The sequence below is a fragment of the Lepidochelys kempii genome, chromosome 8 (assembly GCF_965140265.1).
Source record: "Lepidochelys kempii isolate rLepKem1 chromosome 8, rLepKem1.hap2, whole genome shotgun sequence".
In the NCBI taxonomy this organism is placed as follows: Eukaryota; Metazoa; Chordata; order Testudines; family Cheloniidae; genus Lepidochelys; species Lepidochelys kempii.
In genome coordinates this window covers 951,737-962,499 of record NC_133263.1, presented here as the reverse complement: position 1 = coordinate 962,499, position 10,763 = coordinate 951,737, and the positions used below count along the sequence as shown (strand labels likewise).

Below are 10,763 nucleotides of genomic sequence, written 5' to 3'. Positions count from 1 at the left end.
TATCCCCGGTGATATCTGCAGAATTAGGTGCTGAGATCTCTTCTGCCTCCCCAGAAGGATGCACAACAGCCTGGGGAGAAACAGCACAACAACATCCAGGTCTTTGGGGCCAAGACCACCAGCAAGAGGCTGCCCGTGCACAAAAGACTCGGCTACAGCAGCACTTCCCGGTGCTCATGGGGTGCCTTGGGCCCCGCCTCCATCTCAGGAAGAAATGTTCAAGTGCCTGAGAAGACCGCTCAGGTTGTACTGACACCACCATTACCCATTTGGGGGGTGGGGTGGCAGGTCTGCAGTGTTTACAAAGCAGCATCGTGGGAGTGTATATGGGCCTTTTTCGGGAAGATTGGCTGATCAAGAACAGTGCTGGGTATGTGGAAAGGAATTGAGATCCTGGTGTGTGCGCTGAAGTAAGCATGGACCACTAATCTCCACGCTTGCTCCCCGGAGCCAAGCCACGGGCAGAAGTCCCTTTGGCCAGAGAGCCTCAAAGGTTTTGAATTGGCTCACAAGCTTCAGAATGCTCTCTAGCTGAAGGCAGCACTAAGGGCCTGTCCTGAGGGTTTGCTGCAGCCTGACATGGAAACCAGTCAAGAAAGTCTTATCTATGGTACTGGAAGGAACAGGCAGAGCTTGGGATAAATGAGGTGACCTGATCCTCTCTCTACTTTTGCTTAAAGCTGAGGCTGATTTTATTCTCCAGTGCACTTATCCAGTGAGAAACTTGAGAGCCAGTTCCCAGAGGCACCAGACTGGCTCACCTACACTGGGAGGGAAATGTCTAAGCTGGTATCCTGCATTTCACCACCACCACATCAGACCCAGGCTCCCACCACCTGTTGTCATAAGGCTAAGATCAGTCCTGAGTGGCTGGAGCTGCGTATTGTGGCAAGAGAGCACTGGGCCAGTCCTGGGCTTCTGTAAGCCAGCCAGGGGCAGGAAGTGGTGAAGGGGGCAGAGAGCTGTGAATCAGCCCAGCTGCCCTCCGGGTCAGTTCAGGCACCGCTTCTTCCAAGGGAGGGACAGATTTCAAGCTCTTCAGAGCCTTTGACTAAGCATCTCTACTGACTGAACTCGGCCTGGCTGTGGTGCAAGTCCAGAGGCGCCAGGGAACAGAGGAAGCTAGAGAGGCACAACAGTAACACAAATCACAGAGGGAGCTGGGGAGGGTTGGTCCCTCCTCAGGGACAGCTGCAGTGAGCTGGAGGAGGGTGAAAACCTTGGGCCTGGGAGCCATGTCCTCATGCTACAGTAGGGGGTGCAGGTTCCTGGCCAGCTGCTGCTGAAGGGACACATTCCTCCCTCCTGTGGCAGGTACATCTCCACAGTCACAGGTCCCAAAGCACCAGCTCTGTCAGCCCTGGCTTCCCCAAGAACACCCAACGGGCCTCATGGACCACAATGCACTTTATTTACACTTGTATAACTTAACAGAAGCCATTGAAGTAACCTCCAAAGAATCAGGCAACATATCCCATGGAACACATTGGCCACAGCTACACATGACCTGAGCTGCAAGGAGCCAGCTGGGGAAAGCAGCTATTCCAAACACTCTTCACTAATGTGCAGGCACCTGGTGTCCGTCACAAGGCAGCAGAGTCCTGCCAAAAGTGGAACAGAGTCGGTCTCTCCTCTAGGACCACAGCAGCTTTGCTTGTCAAGTCCCATGGAGGGGAGAGCCAGGCGCGGGGATCCCGTACTCCAGGGTGCCAGGCATTCCCTACAGCTTATGTACAGCAGGCAGAAAACAAACAGTCCGAAGAGCAGGACCTGCTACCCCAGCAGGCTGGCTTTATTTTGGCAGCAGGAGGTGCGTTCAGTGGTGGCAGCAGCTGTAGAAGTAGGTGCTGTTCTTCTGGCTCAGGTCTACGCCTTCACCCTCTGAAAAGAGAAGACGAGTGAAAGGGGGCTGCTGCCTCTTCTGTGCCCCGCTCAGCTGGATGCTCGGTTTCAGCCCACAGAATCAGTAGCCACCATTCCAGCCTGTTTGCCAGCCCTTTTACTAAACTAAGGACATGACGGTGGGTGCCAGGTTGCACCAGACAGAGCTTAGGGCAGACATACAAGTGGAACCAGTCTTAGAATCCATTTCTCTAATCACGCCCCTTGAATCAGGGAGCCCTCAAACTAAAGAACAATCCTGCAGGGTTTCCTGCTGATCTTTTGGGTTAGGCCCCGGTGGCCCATGCCCAGGAACATGCCTGCCTGCTTCCTCTTCCACACCAGCCCCCCTCCCAGGGCTGAGGAACGCATGGCCGAGCGCACCCACTGGGCAGGGCAGGGCAGGAGTGAGACCTGCCCGTAGAGCACGGGATAGGAAATGCAACTGACCCAACAAAAACTAAAGAGAAGTGTTTCTCTCCAGCCTTTCTGCTCTAGTCACCCTGGAACAGATGGAAATGGGATTTTCAAGTTGACAGCAGCCCTTTAAAATTCCAGCTAACTAGGAGCTCATCCTGCCAGCGCCGTCCTCCATGGCACATGCCCCCTTCACCGTCAGACACCAACCTGTTCTCCCTGGCGCAGGCCCTGGGGCAATCCATCGTTCCCTGCACCCCAGTACACACAGGAGTCTTGCTCTCGTGTGCACTGGTGACTCTCCAGCAGCGTGTGGGGACATCAGTCCCTGCTAAGAGATGGAGGCGAAGGGGGAGCCAGCACCCCCTGCCCCATCTCCCTGAAGCCCAGCACCACTGCTGCGAGCTGTGCTGATGGTGCAATGAAGGCTGCGTCCCTGCATCTCACCTCGGAGCCTCAGCAGAAGCAGCAAATGAAGAAAATGGGTCTGGAACAGCAGGGCCCTGCTGCAGCACTGAGAACAGATCCTGCAGGGACTCTGGGGGAAGCCGCAGCCGGGCCGCCGCTCCTTGCACGCCGGCAGCTCAGAAAACACCCCACCTCTGAACCACCACGACCCTTGCGAGGGAGCAAACGCCCTGAACGTAGGCCTGGGCTGAACTGGGAGCATTAACGAAGGGGAAGTGCCACCCATGGGCTCCCCTCAGGCAGCATGACAAACCCACCCCAGCTGGAGAATGAGCGGAAAGGTTTCACTCCCACTGACTCAGCTGGCGCGTGGGTCGCAAGGCAGCGGGTCCTGTCCTGCCACTCACCTGTCATCACCTGGAAGGCCATGAGCTGGACATAATCCTCAGCCACCTTCTGAAACAGCTCATCTGGGACAGGAAGGGGAGAATGAGGGCTTCCTCCGCACTCCTAGCACAAACTGCAGTGGGGCCGGGCTCCCAGGAGGAGACTGTTCCCCAGTGTGGGGCGTTGATGAGAAGCCCTGGGTAGCAGGCTGGGGCAGGGCAGACAGCCTGCTGCAGGGAACTTCATTTGAGCCACTGCACTCACCCTCCAGCACTAGAGGAGTGGGGCAGAATCTGCTTCACCACGGAGGGAGCCAAAGGGGCCAGGGCCAGGTGTGACCCACACCTGCCTTCTCCTGTAATGCTTATGTGCAGCCCAGGGTCCCAGCATGGAGCCCAGCCAGTGCATGGCATTATGGGACTTGTGGTCTCCACAGCCTGCTCCCTGCATTAGTCCTGATAGGACAGACAAGTAATTATGCTGAACTTCTTCCCATTCCTGGTCAGCAGGCGCTCTGCTCCCCTCCCCTCCCTGGCATTGCTCTCCCACAAACCCCGTCAGCAGCCAGCTCCCGAGCACACCTTGGGGTGGGTGCACAGGACATCTTTAGGTAGGAAGATGGCCAAGACAGCGATCCCCTAACCTGTACGGCCACCCCCGCAGCCTGCTGTGGCTGCTGCTGTTGTCCAGGCACCCGCCAGGGGCAACTCACCGACGCTCTGGCCTGTCTTACTGGAGGTTTCGAAGAGCTCAGCCTTAATCTCTGCAACACAAACAGGTTAGTGCCAGAGGGTGCCTGTGTTGTGTGCATCAGGGCTAGTGGCAGTGGGGGGGAGGCTCCCCGCCGCCGCCCCCAGGATTCCTCCTGGTAACCACCCTGAAGCAAGGGCTGCTGCCAGAGTCACAAAGGCAGCCAGCAGGCAGAACAAGCTGGCTCCAGCCCCTCCGCAAGGACAGGAAGTGCCGCTTCTGCCCAGCTCCTCACCACACCCTAGCTGGCTTGGTGCAACTTGTCAGCACTATCTCCCACCAGCCGGCATACTGACCAGCCCAAGACTCTTCTGTGGGTGGGGACATGCTCTGAACTTGGCACAGCGTGGGCAGGGCACAGGCTCAGCACTGAGCAGCTCCCACTGTGACATTCCCAGCTCCTGCTTAATTCCCCCTAAGGGTGTGGGAAAACTAACGGCAAATCAAGCCAAGACCTTCCCTTTCATAGAATATCAGGGTTGGAAGGGACCTCAGGAGGTCATCTAGTCCAACCCCCTGCTCAAAGCAGGACCAACCCCAACTAAATCAGTCAAGCCGGGCCTTAAAAACCTCAAAGGAAGGAAATTCCACCACCTCCCTAGGTAACCCCTTCCAGTGCTTCACCACCCTCCTAGTGAAAGTGTTTCCTAATATCCAACCTAGACCTTCCCCACTGCAACTTGAGACCATTACTTCTTGTTCTGTCATCTGCTACCACTGAGAACAGCCGAGCTCCATCCTCTCTGGAACCCCCCTTCAGGTAGTTGAAGGCTGCTATCAAATCCCCCCTCATTCTCCTCTTCTGCAGACTAAACAAGCCCAGTTCCCTCAGCCTTTCCTCGTAAGTCATGTGCTCCGGCCCCCTGATCATTTTCGTTGCCCTCTGCTGGACGCTTTCCAATTTATCCACATCCCTTCTGTCGTGTGGGGCCCAAAACTGGACCCAGTACTCCAGATGTGGCCTCACCAGTGCTGAATAGAGGAGAATAATCACGTCCCTCGATCTGCTGGCAATGCTCCTACTAATGAAGTCCACTATGCCATTGGCCTTCTTGGCAACAAGGGCACACTGCTGACTCATATCCAGCTTCTCATCCTTTCATCTCCCCTCGGCTCCAGCTCTGCAGGTGAACACTGGCTCCCCTGTTGATACTGGCCAGAGCCAAAGACTCTGCCCGCTGAGCTGGGACTAACGTGCTAGGCGGCCAGCACCTGACTGGCATAAACTGAAGCTAAGAGCAGAGCACGGTGGGGTGGTGCTTGCCTCCCCTGGAGCGCGAGGGTGACAGGGAGCAGCAGGGCAGAGCCGTGTGCTCCCAGGACAGGCAGAGACGTACCATCTGCATAATCCTGCACATCATGGAAGTCAATGCCCCGCTTCTTCCTGTCCTCTTCCAACAGGTCGCTCTTGGTGCCACACAGATAGATCCGGCAGTTCTGGAGCAAGGAGAGAACAGGGCAGTCATCCGTGCAGAGACTGCTCAGAGAGAACAGCTTACAGGCACCCCTAGGAAACCCCCCATGCATGCACTCTCCCCAAGCACGCTTCCCACACAAGCCACAATCACCTTGCCGCATCCACCACAAGGCCTTGCCCCCGCTCGGTCACATACTGACCCCCATACAGGCGTATGCAGACTGCCCCGGTGCGCCCGCACACCCACTGCCTGGAGCACAGCACCTGTGTGCAGTGAGTCTCCAACCCTAGCCTGAGGCAGACACCCCCGCCAGCAGAAGGACAGGTGGGGAAGCCCCAAGCCTTATGCTGGGCTGAGTGCGGTGGGGCTCTCACTGCCCTGGCCACTTCTGGAACCAGCTGCTCAAAGGAAGGAAAATCCCTCCAACTGTTCACCCACGCAGCGTCTCCAGAAGGAAAGCGTGAACTAACCCCACCGCCCAGAGCTCCAGGCTGGGAGCAGAGAGCAACTCACCTCCTCAAAGTTCTGCAGCTCGGTCACCCAGAACTTAGCTCGCTGAAAGCTGCTGCTATCTGTGAGATCTAGGAGATGAGAGAAGTCAGCCCCTGCCCTGCCCAGTGCATTCTCCACAGCTAGCCGCGCCCCAAGCCACGGCCTGCCCTGTGCCTGCAGGGAGTGCAGCAAGACCCCCAACCAGCAAGAACAGAGGCCTCGGGGAGGAGTCATTCCGCTCAGAGTTGAACACAGCTTCGGCAGCCCTGGAGACCCCCTCTCAGGTAGTCAGAAAGCTGCCTCGATGCTGGGGGTGTGGGAAGGTGCCACCCTCCACCCTGGTATCTGAGCCCCTCCTTGTGTTTAGTGTAACATTGAAAATTTCCCCTTCCAGGAATTAAAGAAATAGACAGGAGCTAGCAGCATACTGCCAGGGGCCTCTGCCTTCGCTGCTCAGACGGGCTGGGAGTGGATTGCCTCATTTCCTACAGAGGAAGCTCCCTCAGGGCCTGGTGGGCCAGCCCCTCTCCCCACTACAGACTAGTGCCAACGCACGCTCTGGGGTGAGGAGCACCTTGCCAGGTGCTGGGAATAGCATGGCTGCAGGGACAGCCAGGCGCCCTGGGCAAAGCCCTTACCGTAACACACAATGGCAGCTCTGGCCCCTCGGTAGTATATCCGACTCATGGCCTCGTACCGCTCCGACCCAGCTGTGTCCTAGGAAGAACAATAGACAAGTCATCGCTTTCCATGCCCCATGGGTGAGAGCCCCAGCCTGGCTCTGTGCCTCCCGCCCAGCCAGGGAGTGCCCAGCCAAGCTGAGGCACCAGCAACAAGAGAACAGGGACAGTTACCCGAGCTAGGACTTAGAGATGGCCACGGGAGAAGCCAGCTGCTCAATGGCACTCCATGCAGAGCCCCTGGCTGCCAGGGCACCCTTTCCCACAGCAGTTTCCAATCCGAAAGTGGGGAAAGGCCCACAGGTTTCTAAGCACCTAGAGCTGTGGGCTTCTGGCAAGGTCGTGAAGCCGTTTCAGATCAGACTTACCCAGATCCCCAAGGTTACTGTCCGGCCCCCAACGGACATCACTTTGGCCACAAACGCAGCCCCGATCGTCTAAACAGAAACAGAAGGGATGGACGCAGCAGTTCGCTCAGCATTTCCTGGTCCCTCAGGCTTCGCCTCTCAGCTTGCCCATCCCAAGCACCCCGTAGAGGGACAGTGGGTTTTACGAGTCCCAGCCAGTCTCCCTACCAGCCAACTCCCTCGCCCAAGCTCATTTGCACTAGGTGTCGTGTGACTCTTTGGACAGTTCCCCTTTGTTTCTAGTCGTGGCCACTGATTCTCAAGCACTGATCCAAGGGGCTTGGATGTGTTTGGGCTATAAACAAAACCTTCAGCTGGAATTTCAAACGAGTCTTTGCAAAGCTTTCTACCTGTAGGCAAGAAGAGCCAGGCTGTGGGGTGAGGGGCCAGATGCAGCCAGGGAGCCAGACCTGCCTCCAGAGACCTGGCCAATGTTCTGCTCCCAGTTGCTGGCATCCCAGCTGCCTTGTGATAATTATCAAGGTCCCCTTTAGCCATTCGAGTCCCCATGAGTGGGGCGGGCAGCCTGCCTCCTCCCAGGGGGATCCCCGAGGCAGCTTGGGCAGAGGGCATGCTTACGTTTTGATAGGGTCCAACGAGGAAGCGGTTGTGGACATATCTCTCCACCAGGCTGGTCTTGCCCACGTACTCCTTCCCCAGCATTACTACTTTGACATCCACACGCTGCCCACTCATTCTCCAGCCACTGCCAGCCTGGGCCCGAGCCAAGAGCTTCCCTCTGGTGCCTGCCACTGGATCCCAGGCCCCCTTCGCGAGCTCACTCTACCTGCCTTAGCGAGAGAGCCGGCCAGTGCCGGGGCGCCGTACGCAGCCAAGGAAAGAAAGAGTCAAGCGGAGAATTTCACCTGCAGCAAGGAGACACCAAGGAAGGGACGAGCTGACGCTACAGACCGTGGGCAGGAAACCGCTGCCTTTGCCAAGCCAGCTATAGCCTCCTGCATGGCGACAGCCGCAGGCCCATGGAAGCCACAGGCTGGGCGGCCACGGGGCACTCGCCGAAGAGCAAGGAGCTGTGCAACGCAGGGCCCTGGCCACCCGCAGCACCGACATCACGGGCTCCGCTCGGGGCCCCGAGGCTGCCGTACAGCTCAGGGGAAGGCAGCAACCAAGAATCCCGGGGCTCAGAAACTGCACGAGGGAGTCCTGGGCCGCACGGCGGGCGAGCAGCCAAGGGGCTGGGGAGCAACAACCAAACCGTACAGGGGGCGGGGGGGGAGCAGAGCAGGAGCCGGGGGGGTCATGGGGGTGGCATGGGAGCAGAGGAAGCTGAGGGGAGGAGCCTGACGAGGAGCTCGGGTGCAGGGGGGGAGAGAACCGGAGACAGGAGTCTGGGGGACCGGTAGGGGGGGGTCATGGGGTGGGAGGGAACCTGGGGTGGACAGGGGGCTGAGGGTGGAGCCGGGGGCGGGGGGGCCTGATAGGGCCTGGGGGCTCCCAAGCGGGTGGGAGCTAGGGGGCTGTAGGCAGAGTGGGGGGGCCCAGGGGGGCTGCGGGCGGAGCCGGGGGGGGGGTCCCGGGAGGGGGCCCGGGGAAGGAGCCGGGGGGGTCCCGGGGGAAGGGTCCGGGGGGGCTGCGGCCGGAGCCGGGGGGGGGGGCTGCGGGGAAGGAGCCGGGGGGGGTCCCGGGAGGGGTCCCGGGGAAGGAGCCGGGGGGGGGCCTGGGGGGGCTGCGGGCGGAGCCGGGGGGGGGTCCCGGGAGGGGTCCCGGGGAAGGAGCTGGGGGGGGCCCGGGGGAAGGGTCCGGGGGGGCTGCGGCCGGAGCCGGGGGGGGGGTCCGGGGAAGGAGCCGGGGGGGGGGTCCCGGGAGAGGCTGCGGGCGGAGCCGGGGGGGGGTCCCGGGAGAGGCTGCGGGCGGAGCCGGGGGGGGGGTCCCGGGGAAGGAGCTGGGGGGGGGCCCCGGGGGGGGCTGCGGGCGGAGCCGGGGGGGTCCCGGGGGGGCTGCGGCCGGAGCCGGGGGGGGGGGGTCCGGGGAAGGAGCCGGGGGGGGGTCCCGGGAGAGGCTGCGGGCGGAGCCGGGGGGGGGTCCCGGGAGAGGCTGCGGGCGGAGCCGGGGGGGGGGTCCCGGGGAAGGAGCTGGGGGGGGGCCCGGGGGGGCTGCGGGCGGAGCCGGGGGGGTCCCGGGGGGGCTGCGGCCGGAGCCGGGGGGGGGGTCCCGGGGAAGGAGCCGGGGGGGGGTCCCGGGAGGGGTCCCGGGGAAGGAGCCGGGGGGGCTGCGGCCGGAGCCGGGGGGGGGTCCCGGGAGGGGTCCCGGGGAAGGAGCCGGGGGGGGCTGCGGCCGGAGCCGGGGGGGGGGGTCCCGGGAGGGGTCCCGGGGAAGGAGCCGGGGGGGGGGTCCCGGGAGGGGCTGCGGCCGGAGCCGGGGGGGGTCCCGGGGAAGGAGCCGGGGGGGCTGCGGGCGGAGCCGGGGGGGTCCCGGGGGGGGCTGCGGGCGGAGCCGGGGGGGGGTCCCGGGAGGGGTCCCGGGGAAGGAGCCGGGGGGGGGGTCCCGGGAAAGGAGCGGGGGGGGGGGGGGGGCGGGGGGGCTGCGGCCGGAGCCGGGGGGGGGTCCCGGGAGGGGCTGCGGCCGGAGCCGGGGGGGGGGTCCCGGGAGGGGTCCCGGGGAAGGAGCCGGGGGGGGGGTCCCGGGAGGGGTCCCGGGGAAGGAGCCGGGGGGGGGTCCCGGGAGGGGCTGCGGCCGGAGCCGGGGGGGGTCCGGGGAAGGAGCCGGGGGGGGTCCCGGGAGGGGTCCCGGGGAAGGAGCCGGGGGGGGCCCGGGGGGGCTGCGGCCGGAGCCGGGGGGGGGGTCCCGGGGAAGGAGCCGGGGGGGGTCCCGGGAGGGGTGCGGGGAAGGAGCTGGGGGGGTCCCGGGGGGGCTGCGGCCGGAGCCGGGGGGGGTCCCGGTCGGAAGGCCCCGCTCCCGGCTCACCTCGGCCGCATGGTGCCCGCGGCCCCGGAACCCGCGGGCCCGTCTCGGCGCTCGGCGCTGCGGGCCGCTCCCGGCTGCACTGGGGGGCGGGGCCGGGGGCGGGGCTCCGGGGACCGGAAGTGCGCGCGGGGCGGGAGGCGGAAGCGGGCGAGCGCGCGGCCTGTCCCGGAAGCGGCTGCCGCGTCCCCCCCCCGCGGGGCGCCGGGCGGGGGCGGCGAGCCCATGGGGAAGCACTGCGCGAGCCTGGGCGTCCTCCGCGGGCCCTGGGACCAAGTGTTCGCCGCCTTCTGGCAGCGCTACCCGAACCCCTACAGGTGAGCGCCCCCCCCCGCGGGCACCCCGACCCCCCCCGCGGGACCCCCCCGCCCCGTGACCCCCCACTCCCCCCGCGGGACCCGGACCCCCCCCCGCGGGACCCCCCCGCCCCGTGACCCCCCGCGGGCACCCCGACCCCCCCCCGCGGGACCCCCCCGCCCCGTGACCCCCCACTCCCCCCGCCAGCCCCCGCGGGCACCCCGACCCCCCCCACGGGCACCCCCCCGCCACGTGACCCCCCACTCCCCCCGCCAGCTCCCGCGGGACCCGGACCCCCCACGGGCACCCCCCCGCCCCGTGACCCCCCGCGGCACCGGGACCCCCCCGCGGGCACCCCGACCCCCCCGCGGGACCCCCCCGCCCCGTGACCCCCCACTTCCCCCCGCGGGACCCGGACCCCCCCCCCGCGGGACCCCCCCCGCCCCGTGACCCCCCACTCCCCCCGACAGCCCACGCGGGACCCGGACCCCCCCACGGGCACCCCCCCGCCCCGGGACCCCCCACTCCCCCCGCCAGCCCCCGCGGGACCCGGACCCCCCCACGGGCACCCCCCCGCCCCGTGACCCCCCACTCCCCCCGCCAGCTCCCGCGGGACCCGGACCCCCCACGGGCACCCCCCCCGCCCCGGGACCCCCCCGCGGGCACCCCGACCCCCCCCCACGGGCACACTCTGAGATAGCGCG

At 64.4% G+C, this 10,763-nt stretch overlaps 1 protein-coding gene across 2 annotated transcripts; it reads right to left on the bottom strand.

Annotated features, from left to right (window-relative positions):
* Positions 1 to 1,394: 1,394 nt before the first annotated feature.
* Positions 1,395 to 9,869, bottom strand: RAB24 (RAB24, member RAS oncogene family). Of its 2 annotated transcripts, none has more exons than XM_073355100.1 (9): positions 9,766 to 9,869; positions 7,420 to 7,706; positions 6,802 to 6,870; positions 6,392 to 6,470; positions 5,775 to 5,842; positions 5,181 to 5,280; positions 3,737 to 3,856; positions 3,114 to 3,176; positions 1,395 to 1,881 (listed from the first exon to the last, which is right to left on the bottom strand). In XM_073355100.1, the coding sequence occupies exons 2-9, from the start codon at positions 7,534 to 7,536 to the stop codon at positions 1,817 to 1,819; spliced, it is 681 nt and encodes a 226-aa protein (XP_073211201.1). In that variant the 5' UTR covers positions 7,537 to 7,706; positions 9,766 to 9,869; the 3' UTR covers positions 1,395 to 1,816. The 2 variants fall into 2 exon arrangements, with proteins under 2 accessions (XP_073211201.1, XP_073211202.1); XM_073355101.1 differs by having other exon boundaries at positions 3,806 to 3,856.
* Positions 9,870 to 10,763: the final 894 nt, after the last annotated feature.